Raw genomic sequence first — 17,416 nt, 5'->3', positions numbered from 1 at the left:
AAATTAGTGTGGTCAGACACTCCTTTCTCAAAAATATTATTTTGGATCTCTACTATTCTATCTCTCTGGCCTATAGGTGTGAAAAGCAGAAGTTTTCCTGTGTATGCAAAACCCTGTTTTCTTCCAAATTAATTAAAATCAAATTCAAGAGAGTAATTTGTTGAAGTCAGTGGAGTAATACCTGTATAGAACTAAGTTGAGTGAGACAAAAATCAAGCACATTGATAGCACTGTTTTTGTAACTTCTTCCATAGCATCCTCTGTTTGAGTACTGGAATAGCAGACAGAACAACTAGAGCAAGGTTCTGGAACTAAGCAAATCAACTAAGCAAGAGGAATTGAATTACACAGGGTGAGAACTTATGACCCCAATTTTTTTGGGCTTGTTTTATTCTCACCATTTGTACTGGGTTTTGTAGGACAATTTGCAAGTCTTTTAAGAATTTCAGTCCAGATGGTAATTTAACTAGGCAGAGGATCAGTTGATAAAATTCTGATTAGATGTCAGCTCTTCAGCTGAGCTACTTCCATGGCCTGCCTTAACCCATGTTTAGTCTAACAGACAAATGTTTAGAATTCACCAAGACTGTTGAAGTGAAAGTAGTATAAAGGGAGTCTTAGCAAATCTGGTCAACCCATAAAGATTTCCTTGCTTTTACCCTTCAGCTCCACATGTTTTGCTGAAGTTAAGTTCTACAGCTTAAATTCACAATACATTACTCATACATTAATCCATAAATTTAAAGTAAGAAACATAATAAGCTCAGAGTTTTGCAGTGCTGCAACAGTGCAAGGTAATAGAGGGCACATGGCTTGGTGTCTTCAGCACCATTGGAGCCAACCACAAGGATCCCTGACAGATCAAGTCAGCCAGTTTCTCTCCTTTCTTCTTCCTCTTCTTCAACAAGACAAGACATTCAAGTGAATCCTCCTTTCACTGACTCTTTCACTATTACACAGATGAGAAAAGGATGCAGACAGGGTCTTGCCACCACTACAACAATGAGGACATGGCTTGTGCAGCCCCAGCAGAAGCGTCTATCAATTGACTGATTGAACCTACCGTCTTCAAGAGGTTTTGAAATTACAGTTGGTGATCTCTATTCACTGTTCAACCCAAGAGCACCTAATGTTTTTAAACCAGTTCAGTTCTCCTTTACCAGACGGAAGAAACATGTTGCTGTCATGCTGTTCAGTGTTCAAAGCCACACTTCCCTGATAACCTTGATCCTGTGGTATAGCCCTAGTGGGGCAGAAGTGTGGGAGATGCAGGAGGCAAGAGAAGAGGTGTAAACAAAATAGGAATTGAGAGGAAGAGAAAGACAACGATTTAGTGTATCCAGGAGCAGTCACATGGAAAATAGCTAAAGAAACCAAAATACAACCTGGTACTGGTGATGACAGAGACTAAATGAGCTTTACAAGTCTTGTCAAGAAAAACCACAGGAAAACCTATTTAAAGCTCAAACCTGCATCTCTTCTTACAAGATAAATAGGGCAGAAGCAGCCAATTCGTACTTGGCAGGTAGGTAGATTTTACGTAGCACTGCAAAAAGATAAGCACCTATTTAAGAGTAAACTGTTGTTTTTACCTAACACACAAACTAATCAAACACTTTCATCACAAGCAAAACCCTTTTTACTGTCAGCTGTGAGTCCTCTTGGTGTTGTAAAGCACCACAGGGCACAAAATCACTATGGTATTTTTTTTTGTGTTGGTTGTCAACCTCTGTTTGCTGGAGATTTGAAAAACAGAGGAGACATGTAGCACAGGAAGATCTGAGCAACAATTAGCAGCCCTTAACAAAAAGCAAATCTGTGAAATGAATTTTCTCTCTGAGAAAGAGACTACTAACCTCTCTGCAAATACTGAGTTAGCAAAAATATGAAGGATGCAACTTAACATCTGCTGCTGAGGAGAGGTGAAAAGAGGAGACGAGAGGACAGGACATTTTGTTGTGAGGTAAATAGAACAGGAGCAAATGTTTTTTAAAAATATCTGGTATGGATTACAGTTCATCAGCTCCAGAAGAAGGTTACTCTGTCTTGGCTTCCCCTCATGAATTTATTTTGTTCACTTGGGTCACTTCACTATTATTTGAGCCTAGATTATATAAAAGGCAGATATGCAAGGCCAAATTAGTTTGCTTTCTCAGCTCAACATATTAAGTTCAAGTTTATATGTATACAATATATCTTATTAGATGCTGTGTCCTGTTTTGGTCTGTTCTCTTCTGATTTATTTTGAACTCAAAGACCATAACTGCAAGTGCCTTCAAACTTACAGATACTTAGGCTACTGGAGAAAGAGTAGAAAAAAAGTGAAATGCAGCAACCATTACTGTCCAACTTCATTACACTCATGCCCTGGAAGAATAAAAAATGTACTGGAATTTAATCTCCTCTTGAGGGAAGAAACTGAAAGCAGCACGTTTGCTAGAAATTGCGCACATTCAATCCACTAAAATTCATCAAGATATGCAAAATTTAAATGCCATCTAAAAATGGACACTGAGAAAATTGACAGACATGGCACCAAGAAAAGTACATTTGCTTGGCCATATCTTTGACCCATGACAGCACAACGCAGGCAGAAAGCAAATGTTGAGAACACAGCGTGCTCCCAGCACTGGGGGCCGTGTGGGATGCACAAGATTCTGCCAATCTAATGGCAGGGTCCATGCTGCAGCAGGAGGACATGGGTTGCAGTAGATACCACTGGCCATCCACATCAGAACCTTCTCAGCGTAGATAAACTGATTTACTAATATTATTAGTATCAACATTTCCATCACAGCCTGGGTCGGAGCAAAGTAGCAGCCACTGGCACTTTCAATTCTGCATCCACTCAACTGATTCCAATGACAACCTCAAGCACAGCAGCACCAATAACAAAAAAAAGAAACACCACTATATACACACTGCATTTGAAAATGCATCTTATTCATCCTTTCTCCAGCAGTGCCATCTTCCCGCTGTAGAAACAAACCAGGTAGTATTGGCTGAAGGAGAGATGTGCCAATTGTTTAAATCAGAGCCAGAGGTGACGCTCCTTTGGGAGCTGACAAGGGCAAGCCACAACAAACTCCCGGGATTTCTGCTCCCACAGCAAAACCTGCCTGGCAAAAGGCTGAGTTGCAACATGTGCTTTTCATACAGAGCACTTATTTTTACTGTAATTTAGTCTCTTGGCAGGAGACATTCATACAAATCAAGCAAAACAGCCTTGCTCATCCATATCAACCTACACATCCTCATATAATAGCAGCAGCACAGTACACCCTCTGCTTCCAATGTTCTCCCATGGATCACAGGACAGATTTGGTTAATCATGCCCATATTCTCTCCATAAAAGCCTGCTCCACAAGGGATGTTTTCTCACCTTTCTTGCTGTTGAATTATAAAATCCACAAGTGAAGAGGTCTCTGTGGGTGTTTCTATGAAACCATCCCGCTACGCTTTTTACATGGGAAGGAAAGTTAAAACCAGTGGAATATCACCAGTGCTTACTGGATGTTAAAAATAACATATAACAGTAAAGCTTATCACATATGGTAGAAGAAAAGAAAATACCTGAATTATGCTTTCAAAATTAGTACTGTCTGTTCTTAATAAAACACAAAAAACCCAGGCCATGAGCCTACCAATCTTATCCATTCCCTAAGTTCTGCAGAGGAGAAAGAAGAATACAACCCTTGGAGCAGATTTCCCTTGCCTTCTATTTAAGAGGTTGCTAAATTATTGAAATTCTACATTAAAAATATATTGTACACTGTCTATTGAATGATGGGACTGCAGCACGTAATATAGAGCGTAATGCATGCACACAAAATGACTTGCTGATCTAAAACACTTGCTTTCCGCCAACATGATTTCAAGAGTGCTGAAGAGAGTTACAAAGTAACACACTAATGATTGAATATTTTAGCTGAAATTTATAGCTCTAAAAGCATTTTATTCACTTATTTTACATTATTCAGGTAAATAACACGCTGTAAGTCAGTAGAAGAGCAAATAAAAATTAAGATGGCTCCAGCAACTACAAATATCTTGTCTTAACCTACTTCATACCACGTGTCACAGCAATGTTATGGAGCAAGACAACTCCATTAAAACAGAGGAGTCAATGGTGACTTCTTTCTCCTCTCCCAGGTATCCTCTATAGTCAGCCCAGTGCCTTGATAAAAAGAGAGAATGGGAGGAGATACAGACAATGGCAAGGTGTCATTGTTACAAATCTGGTTTTCTGCCTGCGCTGCTGAGGAGAACAAGACTTTGTCAATAAAATTTGAGAATGCTGCCAGCAGAAATCCAACCAAAATGACAAAGAAAAATTCTGAATGTATGGCTTGACTTGCCCACTGTTACAGTCAGCTTACTTTCTTTCATGTGGGGAGGAAATATTGTACACCATGTAAAAGTTATGGATGATTTACAGAATTTTTTCTTTGTGCAAAAGTACATCTGTTGAAATCTCCAGCCATTTCACTGGGCTGCTGCTGAACTTGCCTTGCTCAGTATTCAAAATCTGTTGTCAATCAATAAATTAAATGAATGGATAAAGCATGTGCTAGGGAGAGCCCAAGGATTCACTAGTGAAATGCAGACTTTACCAGCTGCAGCTTGGCTGAGGCCAAGGGGTTCATTCATCTTTTTAAGATGTTGCAAAAACAATTCACTTTCTTAATCCCAAAACAGAGTTCAGATCCAAACCAGGAATTCTGTGGTGTTAGTGGGGGTTTAGTCATGACATGTGACATGTCATTGACTAACAGATACCTCCACTGAGGTACCAGTTCAACATAGAGGGACCAGCCCAGACCTTGCTTTTGAAAGGGGAAGCCCCAAGCAGTGACCTGCATGCTGCCACACAGGCTGTTCTTAGTCCAACATTGCCTCAATGTTACTACAAAACCTCTGGGTTTGCGTCCTGTGCTTGTTGGCATCCTTGTGCACCCAGTTACTGCATGGCTCCAGGAGGCAGTTCAGACATGCTGTCACATGCCAAGATGCAGAATATCAGTTCTAGCCCCTGAACAATAGCTCTTATCATGGAGAAGGACATGAAATGCAGTTAGCTACTCTGTGGACTGGGGACCTTAAAGGCAGATTCCCCCAAAAGGTCAAGAGTGTTAAAGATATCCAAGAAGACACTCAGACCTGCTAGTCTGGCTTCCCTAGAGTGTAACAAGGTGCATTGTGGCCGATCTCAGAACCAGTATTCAGAGCAGGATTTAAGCTACGACAGGCATAAGAGCTCTGCAAGAGCAGTGCTTATCCTCACGTTGCAGGACAGCCCTGCTCTGGCAGATTTGTCAGAGAAATAGCTCAAGGAAAAATATCCTTGTCAGGCTGCCAGTGCCAGTGTTAAACTAGGTTAATTGTCAGAGAGATGCAGAGGTCTGCCAAACTTGCGGCATACGGCCTGTGTGGCTTAATGTCAGGCAAGAAACAAGAGTCTGCTGCTTGTGAGTGATCACCAGCCTCATGTAACTCCCACCACCTCATTCCTTCCTCCTACCCCCCCAGACCTTTGGTGTTTTGCCCTTTTTGGTCCCCATTCCAAAGTGGATTGCCTGTTGTGAGGGGGCCTCCAAGTGGGATAAAAGTTTGACCCCTCCATACTCCTGTTACATGGCCAGGCATGTAAGCACCTTTCTTTTGAGCAACTTACAGAAAAATCAAACATAATTGAGACATAAGTCATTCATGAAAAGAAACCTTTCTGCCAACCATAATTGTTGCATTGCCTTTCCATCTTGGCCGGGTTTTAGTGGTTTTTTGGCTGGCTGAGGTTTTACTTTTGGCAACAAAATGTGTTTGTTGAGATTGACACAGGACAATGTCAGCCTTTTCCAAAGGTGTGAGAAGCCTTGAGAAAAAAACCCAGAAGAATAAAAGGTCTAATTCTGATCTCAAGTGTGTGTAGGTAGCTATGACTGGAGTAAAGGTAACTTTTTTTTGCATGCATAGATGGAAATGAAGCAGGATATTTCTCAGCCTATAACTAAAATGCCAATTTTCCTTATACACAAAATTCCCAGGCAGAACCAACATATTCTTAATGCTCTCATGGGGTTTTTGGTTTCTGGAGCTGTCCTAGACAAATTTATTTCTGAACCTAGAATCATAGCGCTGGGGAAAAAAATGCTAACCAGTAACACTTAATCATTCCACAAAAACTCAGCACCCTCTAACCTATGCAGAGAAGCCAGGAGGGAATATGCTGGTGGGGAAAGGTACCATCTCTGTGAGAGGGTGGCAGAAGGTGGGGCAGAAACCCAGACCCTACTGTGCTGCTAAAGGAGTGCAATTAATCTTTGGCTGAAGAGTGATCAGACCCAGACATTTACAGTCAATTAAATGTCAACTTTCTATTGCACTCCTATGCTAACATAAAACACTCTTGAATGCCACACAATATATTTAGAAAATTCTGTTTGGGCACTTCAATACTAAGAGTTTAGATTACAATTCTTTTTGTACTTTTAACAATAATACAGCATATTTTCAGTTCACCTACATGAGATTCCACTTAGGGGCTTTCTGGCCTTATTTGTACTAACATTTCAAGCTTTCCTATGCAAATCTAAAGGCTGGAAATACAAAGGAGCACAATAAAAGCAGGACCAAGACATGAAAGAGGAAGGGAATAAACAAAGCTAAGGACCAAAAGAGGTATGAGGCAGAGGACAGAAGTAGAAGGGAGAGAGATGGTGGAGAGGGGTGAGACTAACTGCAGTGAGGGACTAGGCTGAGAAAGGCACACTAGTAGGTCTTCGCTGGAGATTTTGGGGGAGAGCTCAGAATTCTGAAGGAAAACCAACTCTGTGTTTGGCCCCTTCGTGAAGCTGTAGCATAGGGATGAAGCTAAAGGTAGCCAAAGACACACTCATGCTTTTCTTTTTTAATTCACCTCAGTTTTAATTCACCTCAGTTCTGCTTTCCAAGAGACATCCAATTCTAACATCTTGGAAAAGACCCTCTGAATTTTATCTCAGTGTGTTTTGTCCTGGCTATTTAATGTAGATATCCTAAACATTTCATTTATATTGTTATTCAAGAATATTTCCATTCAAGCCTTGATTTCCAGCACTTTCAGCTTTAATTAACCTCACAGTTTATCTTTGACACAGATTTCCAGAAACACAGCTTTGCACAGAATAAGGAAGCCAACATGTGGCTTTTGTAGTGGGTTAACACATGAGCCCAAAAGGTGCTCCAGGCTGATCAATTTTGTCATGAGTATTGCATGTCCTGTGCTCCCCAGCCTCTGTGTGGGGAGGATATTTTACAAGGATAGACTTGAAGCCAGACACAAGCTTCCCCTCTGAGTTGAACAGAAATTAAATTGTCTGCAGAGTTCAGTGCTGTAAGGGGGCTAGGAGAATGCACCTCACTGTTTCTACCATAAAAAAATGTGCCCAATGGCACTAGAAGACAGCTGACACCTGCATCTCTTCTTTTTAAATTAAATAAACAGAAAAATTAAATTTTACTGGTGATTCCAGCCCAAAGTGCTGGAAAGTTTCATGCAAAACTGAAGAAGGGTAATAAAAAAATTTACTTTTTTTTTTTCACGTGTAGGTTGTACATTTCCACCTAACCAACAAAAGATTTCTAAAAACAATGGCTTGATTCAGACTAGTGGGGTAGATCTAGCTGATGTATTACCAGCAGGGACTAAGGCCAGGAGCTGTTAAATCCTTTGAGGGAAAGAGTGCCAACAGGAGTGGCTGCCAAGGACTCCCAGGGCTCGACCTGTGCTGAGCACACGCAATGGCCAGCACCAGCCCGGGCACTCGCTCAGTCAGCAGGGCCACGTGCTGAACTGGGATAAGGTTAAAAAGCATCCCATGCTGTCATGTGATTGATGTCCTTAGGGAGACAAGGTGAGGTTATTTACTGCCTACTCTTGCAACCTCCTTCCCCTCAATTTTATTTCTATGTGGCCCTTTGAGCTAAAGGTGCAGAAAATCCTGCTATTGAGAAATACCCTGCTACATATCTTGTCCTTTGATGTGAGAGGGATAGCAATGGTGTGAGCAGTGTTACCAGGCCATCACACTCAGGAACGCCTCCTAAGAGAGACCACAGGCTGTCTCTGGATCCACTACCATGTTTTTAACTGGAGGGAATAACATACCTCAACTTAAAAGAATGCTAGGGCAAGTATTTCCTCTCTGAAAATATGTTAAATAAGAAAGAAAGAGAACAGATACCTTTCAAACTCTTTGCAGGTATATAAAGAAGACGACATGGATCCTGAGTTAGGGTTTCCTCAACACCCAGGCAGACACTTACAAGTGCAAGACACTGGGTGGGTGTGGCTACATCCCCCATCTCCCAGAGATCCCTCAAGGCAGATCTCACAGGTTTCTCTTGCTCTCCTGTCAGATGTTTCCATGGGCTTCTCCTCAAGAGGGAGAGCCCTGGCTTACCCCATGCTGGTCTTCACGATTTGGTAAAGAGCAAGGACAGGAACAACATCTGTGTCAAGATCTGTGCTTAGGGAAGAGCAACAGACAATAGCTAGGGAAGTGGTTTTAGTCAGATGACAACATCAGGGGACATGTACTGGCTTCCTGGGAATACCTGTAATTATCAGACTGCTAACAGAAAACTAAAAATAGTGGCACCCAACATCTATCCCATAAAGTGCCACTACAACACATCCACACACCTCCCTTTTCTACCTGTGGCACCTAGCTGAAGTGCAAAGGTCTGGCACAGCCTTTCCCCAGCCTCATTTCCCTTCTTCAAATCTCTTAAAATCTCTTTATTTCTTAGCTGGATTCCAGGGCCTGCCTCTCCAGATGGGTTTTGTGCTATGCTGTAATCCCTATTCTCCAAGTAGCCTATTCCACATTTAGGAACAAAAATGCCCTGGAACTAAAGCAAACCTCAGCAATGCAATACAAATAACATAACCTTTGGACAGAGTAGAAAGGGAGAGATGGATTGTCTGAGAGACAGGGCAGTGTTAATCTCAGCACCCTTATTCTTCCTCTTGTGCCAGCACCAGTGATGGTAACTGCATCCCGCACTGTCCTCCAGCTCTTTCCTTGTTGCTAGCAAACCCATCATCTCGCTCTTCCTCCTCAACTGGTATTTCTGGTGGCTGACAGCCAAGAAATAATGAGTCCTGACTGAGGCCAGTATTTGCACTCACCAGCAACCAAAGATAGTGTGATAATGATAAAAATGCTTTCTGCCTACTACAATCTAGTTTTGAGCCATGGTGCAAGCCATCAGACACACTACACACAGCAGGGACTCTTCAGGTGGCTGTGAGGAAAGATTTAAGATGCTTGTTTGGGGTACAAACGTTCTGTGGCAGTTAACCCTTGTCCCTGAGTGTCAGGCTGTCCTGGACATCAGTGGCTTATCTGTTTCACTCATAAAACTGCATTAAAAATGTCCAAGCAGTGCCCAAGCAACTGAAGAAGCAACCTGTAGGTCATAACATTTGTATAAATTGATTAAACAGGACTGAAAACAGTATTTTATTTTTCTTTCAAGTGCTGTTATTAGAAAGGACCTTGAATCCATCCCACTGATTAGTATATCAATGCCTTGTGCAGCATCCAGCAGCAGCCAAAGGCACTACATACACGTGGAGGAGAAGGAGAAATTCTGAAAGGAGGTCAAACTGCCTGGTGCCCATTTGGATTGTGTCAGCCCCGGTAAATCCCACTTTCTGTTGCCCTGGCCAGAGGCAGAGTGGTGTGGGAGGCCCTGAGCACTGGCTCCTGGCAGCAGGATGCCAGATAGCATCCAGGGCTGGGTACTGGAGAGGGGATGTGCACCTCCCATTGCTGACAACTGAAGATGCACGTCCAAGCCCCAGTCCACACCCACTCCATTAGAACAACGGCAGACATTCAGCACAACTAACATCTCTGTGGGTTAGAAGGCTAAATAAATAAGAGATGAATAGCTACTGTACATCATAGCCCTTTATCCTGGGAGAATCAGTGAACCTGAATTCCCCAAGAAAAGCAAGTAGGCTGCATCTGTGCCTGTGCTCTGATTAATCTCATTGGTTTGTTTTCCTGGAAACTAGATGTCCCAGATGCCATTGTTTCCATTATAAGTGTTCATCTGCCCTGTTTTGAGCTTGATTGCTCCTGTAGCCTGCTTGGCTTAACTGTTTTTTGTTTGTTGTTTGTGTTTTTTGGCTTTGTTTGTTTTGTTTTTTTTTAAATTAACATTCTTAAACAAAATGCCAGTAAATTAAAATGAGGACATAGCTGCAATCCTCAACACTAAATTTGTTAAATGTCTAAAAACACCTACAGCATACAGAAATCCTAGGCTGTTGTACGCAATGTGACTAAATTATTAATAGTTGCCATGCACATCACACAAGGATTTCAAAAGGGGACTTTGTGTTTCTGCAAAACACTGCTATTTTTGTCTGACAGTAGAGACAAAATAATTTGAAAATTAGTCTCTTTGGTACTAATCACAACTGTTACTAAATACTCCCACTGTAGGCATAATACAGTAATTTTTCATTTTTGAGACAATTAGACATTTCACTCGTTATCTCAATGAAGATCTTGAAAGTTTACAATTTGTTAAAATACAAACAACACATAATTAATGAAAACATAGTGAAACAAATATCTATTTCTAGTCATAAAAGCTCCACTAACTAGTACAATAAAATTCAAGCACAAATTAAAGTAGTAACATTTATAGAAGATACCATAGAATATTTGTTTTACAGGTTAGAAAGACCAGCTATGGGGTCGTTTGAGGTGGGTTTTTTAAAAGCATGAAGATATATGAATGGATTGCTGCAGTTAAATTTGCTTTACAGAAAAAATAACATTCTGCTGTGGGCAAAAACAGAAATATGGGAAAATTCTCTTCTGTCTCAAGTGAATTATTTCTGGTGAAAGGCTTCTCAGCGTTTTGCTACAGGCATGCAGCTTTACACACAGAACATTATGCATGTACACAGACAGCGCTCTACTGGGGGTGTCTATCCTGATGCCTTCCCCTATACCCAGATCCCCAGAAGGCTATTTACAGGAAATAAAGGAAAAACACGGATTTGGAAATGGAAATGAACCCCAAACCAACGAACACCTAAAACATCGGCACAGAAAAACAAGTTGATAAGGGAAAAAGCAGCTTCACTCAGTACGTCTCGGCTGCTTCCAAGGCAGAAAGCAATGGGGACGTACTGCTATTATTAGCCCTCCGGATGGGAAGCAGCACGGTGTGAAGCTGTTGGCAAGACGTTGCAGGATTTTCTTCACACGTATGCACAGGCACAGACACACAGGCAGACAGACCCCCCGAAACGCTCATGGCGAGCCCCTTCCCGCCACTCGGGTCAGACAGACAGACAGAGAGCACGATGCCAGCGCGACTGTGCGTACTCACAGCTCGGAGTACAAGAAGTGCAGGTTGCCCACATTGTCTATGTAGTTTGCAGGACTTAGCCAAGGTAGGACCAGTAACAGGAGAGCCTTCATTTTCAGTGCAGTGCTGGCACTGCTTCTAGGTTTCCTCCTTCCCACCGTCTCTCTGTGCTGGTGGGACACACAACGAGAAGCTTTCGTGCCAGCCAAGCCCCTTCTAAGCAAGCCTTTCCATTTCAACGCAATGGTAGCACATTATGAATCGAGCTTAAATCCCTTAAACGAAGCTACACTGCAAAAATCATTGACCTGTAAGAGGATTACTCGATCTGACTCTCAGATGGGTAGATGTGAGGGTTTAGGGACAGCACAGCGTGGTTGGCGAGACAGTGACTTATGCTGCAGAGGAGAGCGATGCTCGGGGAAGAGACCTGCCTCCTGCAGGATTCAGAGTGGTTCTTCAGAGGCAGCTGGTATGTTTACATCACTGCCCACAAGCAGATGGGTTACGAGCTAAACTGCATCACAGGAGGGTGTAGCTGTCTGACAAGGAGGGGAAAAAAATGCCCCCCGTGGAGTTTTGTAGCAGGCGATATCATAAGACCACACCTTTTTAAAGTAAAACACTGCAAAAGATCACAGCCAACTGCTGGCTGTTTGCATCTCAGTCTGAATTCCCCAAATCCGGTCAGATGTTTTTGTACAAACTTAAATCTTGTAATAATCCAAGGACATGTATCTTCTCAGGGTTTTTTTGAAGGATGCAAGAGCAAACATTTTAAATAAGGATGCTTTCAGTTGACTGCTCCATGGTAACCAGTGTTAAAAAAAATGGTAAAGTTCTCTCATCAATTACAAAGCATAAAACAGCAAGCTCACCTTGTCCAATCAGTGACCTCATCTCTGATCAGGGCAAACTTTTGTTTTCTCTCTGAGAACCAGGACTGGTCTGAACCTGAATAATGCAAGTAATGTGAGGACTGCTGACCACCCTGGTGACCCTAGCAGAGCCTACTTTAATTTATTCACTGAGAGCACAATAATGTTCTGTGGAGATATCAGGTGGGGTCTGTACTGTTCTCATGGCAGACACCAAATATTTATGATTATTATTGCATTTTTTTATTAGTAAAATCACACATTTTCCCTTCCCTCTATTGATTTGCAAGAGTTAAAAAGAACAGCATCAGCTCAGTCTGTTTAATCTGTCCCTGGGCATGACAGAGCACAACATTCTTCTCCTTGCCATTAATTGGAGATGGAGTGGCAAGAGAGGAAATGCGCTGCATTTCCAACAATTAAATTAGGCAGAGGCATAAGATACCTTAGGTGATAATTAATTAATGCTGTGCTTAAAAAAAAAAAAAAGGTACTATGCAGTGTCTGCAAGCACAAGGATGTAGGAGTCCACCTTTAGGGATCACTCTGAATGTTTCCTCCTATTTCTTCCCTCACGTGGGAATGCTAGTGGGGTTGCAGTACCTACCCCCTGTAAAGCTGAAACCCCCAACAGCAGAAGTTCCCCTTGGTTTCCTATTCTCCTGTCTCTGCCCTTTGGTCTTAAGGTAACTCAGCACTCCCAACCGTTCTGAGGAAAGAAAAGTCATGTCATGAGTAGCAAAGATGAAAAATGTCCAACTGTGTAGCAATGTTTTTTACTTCACTACATTAGAGGCTTTAGGGTAGGAAGACCCTACTGCGTCTCCAGTCTTGTGCTCCTGGGGGTTGCAAACCTGGGACTGGTGCAGGGAACCTGACACAGGGAAGAGGCAACAGCAAGAGATGGTGGGAATACGTTACTGAGACAATTCTTTCTATCTCTGCTTGGGCTCAGGCCGAGCAAGCCAGAAGCACAGGATCTTGAGGATCCTGAGGGGAAGATCCAGGCCAAGCCACTGGCATTCAGCAGTAAGTGCCAGAATAAAACTTGCCAGGACAAAATCATTGTTTATAGCACTGCAATTCTGTAAGATATATAGTGAAGGGTACCTTTCACTATATATCTTAAGGAAAAGAAACTATGACACGGGAGTGACTTGCACATATCTACGTAGGAAAATCAACATTAAAATCAGAAGTTGTGCTAGCTGTGTGGCTTCCATGCAAAAAACACCACTGCAATTTGCTTATTTATTGGGGGTTGAGGGTAAATTGGGAATGGGTGTCCTACTAATTTTATGGCCACAGCATCATACTGTTAAAAAAATGAAGACAAACAGGAAGGCCTAAATCAAATTAAATTCAGCTATAGGTATAGCAAAGGGAAAGGGCATTTGCACTAGGGGTTCAAGATTTTGTGCTTGGAATCTGTAGAGAAACACAATTTCAGTGACAGTAGCTCACAGAAGACTGACAGTCCCTTACCTGCATTTCTGTTGAAATTAACATTTGAGGCCTTTTAGAGAAGTACTGACCTAAGACAGAAAATTATGATTATCTCTGTTATTTTGTCCCCTTAGCTGCACACGGTGGAACTCCCAGAGCACTGCTGGCCTGGGCTGGGTCCTGCTGCCACTGAGCCAGAAGCACCCTCATGGGGAAAGCCAGATCCAGAAATGTGGGGACAAGGGCACCCCAATCCACAAACACCAAACCTCCAGCATGTGAAACATGGTCTCACAACCTTCACAAGGGATTAATAAATCCATTGCTAAGGTTTGTGGGTTTTTTTAGTTTTAGTACCACAAAATCATCACATTTTTGGTTGGTTAGGATACCGTAACTTAGTGAATATCTTCAAGTGAATAAATTCTTAGTGGGAATCCAGGTGCTTTAGGAAATGATGTCTCCAGTGCAAATGAGGACGTGTTGAGTGGCAGGCTGCAGAGCCATTTCTGCTTGTGGGCTCACAGACTGTGAAGTGTGCAGCATGTGAGCACACCACTCTCTGGCTCACCAGCCTGCTCACCAGCCATGCTCTGGTCCTCAGTACTGCCATGTCTCTGCAGGACAGTCTGGAGCCCTACGCTGGCTGCTCAAGGCTTCCTTCACGTTGCACGTACAGAGGTACACACCTAGCAACATGATTTACACCCGCAAACTTCCGGGGAAGTAATTTCACTGGGTAACAGATACAACTCACAGAAAAGGGCACATCTTAGACCCCACCTCTCCTCAGACCTGAGGTGCTGTTATGCAGACCATGCCGAAGTGTGAGGGTGCTGTCAGAAATCACAGCCCTGAAGTACCTCTTTACATTTCTGATTTCCTTACAAAAGGCAGAACATGCAAGACAAAAGCAGCAGCGCATGCTTTTACTCTGCAAAACAGAGAATCGTTCAGTTCTCTCATTGCAGAGGAGCCAAACTGCTCCCTGGAGAGGTCTCTCCCAGAGGCAGGATGGAGAGTGTCCTGGCTACCAGGAGGGATAAGGTTGGAGAGGGAATCCAGCCAGATTTCCAGATTCTGTCTCTCTGTGAGCCCCATGGTGCCCTGTGTAAGTGCTCACCTGGAAAAAAGGAGCACTCAAGTTCAAAGACCAACACCAAACTGGAATATTTTCTGCTCTACTTCTCATATAGGTCATTTGTGATTCAAAAAATGTTTGAAGAAAGGGCAATTATAAAACCTTTTATAATGAGCTATTAAAATATTTATAATAGCTCAGCTTCCCAAAACATGCAGATCTCTTTGGACTACATACACATTGTCATTGTGCAGCTAACCACAAAGTATTCATCCAGAACTGCTAACAATAGGATGAAGTACCTTACATGCATTGATGCATTTGGTTCTAAAAAAAGAGTAAGATATAGCCTATATCTTGGACTATCAATGGACTAAATTCAGCTCAAAATTAATGATACTGTGTTCATTGGGAGTGAAATAAACAACTCTTTCTTTATGTTAGGTGTCTATTTTGACCAGTATTAATTGAAGGTATTTTTTCCTCTACTCAAAAAAAAAAAAGGAGTGAGAAAAGGTCTATCAACAACAACTTACTGGGTTTGGAAATGCTGTTCAAGGTGACCACGTTGCACAACCTCTGAGCAGTGTTCTGTGAAAGGGCAGCTAACCATTAGCTTATCCAGGAGGTTATTCACTAGTATGCTGGACTTCCTGCACGTCTGGAGAATCACAAGCTTGCGGTCCATGGGACAGAAGTCTTTTTCCACAAGGAAGTTTGTAAGGCAGGCTGTGCAGAAGGTGTGACCACAGAGCGTGTCTAATGGCTGAAGCAAAGGTTGCAGGCAAATGTGGCATATCAGATCATCATCTACTTCTTCGGTGTAGCTGTACAAGTGGTTTTCTTCCGGTAAATGCGCTTGGCCACAGGTGACGCACAGTGGCGGGGAGCTGTCCTCCATTTCTTCTTCTTTCTGGCTCATAATCAGAATTGATGCAATTCAAAAGGGGGCAGGTGGGAATACCCAGCCCGTTTTCTGTTTGTGAGAGCTGTAGCAAGGCTTGTGTGCCGTCAGATCTGTGGGGAGGAAAGCCGAATGATTATGTTCTGGGTTGTGTTTTCTTATCTGGATATGAAGTACTGGATACGAAGTACTATAGCATCTGAATATGAAGTACTGGCTATGAAGTACTATAGTATCTGAATATGAAGTACTGGCTATGAAGTACTATAGTATCTGGATATGAAGTACTGGCTGTGAAGTACTATAGTATATCTGGATATGAAGTACTGGCTATGAAGTACTATAGTATCTGGATATGAAGTATTGTATCAGGTTCTAGGAAAGGATTGTGTCTTTGGGATGGGAGAGTAAAGCAAAGAAGGGTGCAGAAAAAAAAAGAGAGAATTAACTCCAGGGACATATTTTCTCATTAATCTAGCTTAATTTACACAGATACTTTCATTGTAAAGAAAGATATCAAGATAGGGAGAAATACTACAGGCATTTAATGGTCGAAAACCTTAAATGACATATAATTGCAGTTCCAGTCAAATGATTTTGTGGCCACATTACTTCTGCCAGAAAAGTAGCATTGTGTGTGGGCAAACACTGCAAGACTGTGTGCAGAAATATAGGTAAGAATAAAGGTTGCTGGCCAAGTTGCTTGCTCAGCACAGCAAGGGAGAGCAGCAGCTTCACCTAATGCACACAGGCATACAAACACTGTATCGTAGCCAGAGGGAGGATAATTTGGGTCATGAGAATTTAGAGCTTGGGACCCTGTAGACCATTCTCATACTACAGCAGCAAGGGACCTGTAGCCCTGCATTCAAAGATTGCCTGCCTGCCATCAAACAGTTATAACCATCTGCAGCAGCATAACCACTTCAAAATTTCATTTGCTCTGCAAAAAAACCAAACACCTTACATACTGAAGTCCACAGCACAATGCTAAGTAGTGTATTGCTCAAAAGAAGGTCTATTCCCTTTATAATTTGTCATACAGAAACCTAAGTATGTCTCTAGCTAAAAACCCTAGCTCTGGCCACAACACCTACCTGCTGGTATTTTAAAGACATAAACTCTGTGGGTGGCAGTAAAACTGAAGAGTAATTTGTAGTTTTTACTTGATGAACCCCAACTGCTTGTTGGAGCACTTATGTCTCATTACTTCTATGCTTATTTTGATATACCACTCTGAAAACAAACATGAAGATATAAAATATGCAATGGCCTAATTACCGCTCTTGCTTGAAAATGTAAATCTTACTTGCTGCTCTGCCTTAAAACTGCACCCTTGCTTTCAGCTTGACTTAATTTGCTGAGACAATGTGTCAGCCTCAGACACCCATGTCTGAGGGCAAATGAGGGAAAGAATAATAAGAAAAATCTGACTATGACAGAGCATATTTTCATATAAATAAACCCTTATTTTTATGCAAAGCTCATGGGTTCTCAACCTGAGAAATTAAACTTTAACATGGCAGGTTTTTCTGGCATGAAGGTAAAATAATAGCCCGACTAACACGAACCAGATGTTTAAATGTCAAACATTCTCTTCAATGTTTTGCTAGATCTTATTCTTATGAAGCAATTATGTTAAGTGCCTGTTTTTGCTTGCAAGAGAGAGTTCTGCATAAGCTCTGTCTCCTGATTAGCAGTAGCTTCACTGGAATTAAAATCATTGCC

The 17,416-nt window shown here is 42.1% G+C and overlaps 1 protein-coding gene across 1 annotated transcript in view; it reads right to left on the bottom strand.

Moving 5' to 3' along the window:
• LNX1 (ligand of numb-protein X 1) overlaps positions 1 to 15,724 on the bottom strand; it is a 65,688-nt gene extending 49,964 nt beyond the window's left edge. Inside the window, exon 1 of the mRNA XM_041402630.1 lies at positions 15,321 to 15,724. Coding sequence (XP_041258564.1) covers positions 15,321 to 15,706 — 386 coding nt within the window. The 5' untranslated portion in view covers positions 15,707 to 15,724. The remainder of the gene's footprint in view (positions 1 to 15,320) is intronic.
• Positions 15,725 to 17,416: the final 1,692 nt, after the last annotated feature.

This window comes from Onychostruthus taczanowskii, unplaced genomic scaffold, assembly GCF_017590055.1.
Source record: "Onychostruthus taczanowskii isolate IOZ18803 unplaced genomic scaffold, ASM1759005v1 scaffold2, whole genome shotgun sequence".
In the NCBI taxonomy this organism is placed as follows: Eukaryota; Metazoa; Chordata; class Aves; order Passeriformes; family Passeridae; genus Onychostruthus; species Onychostruthus taczanowskii.
Note: the sequence above shows the minus strand (reverse complement) of the source record. Positions and strands in the feature narration are given on the sequence as shown.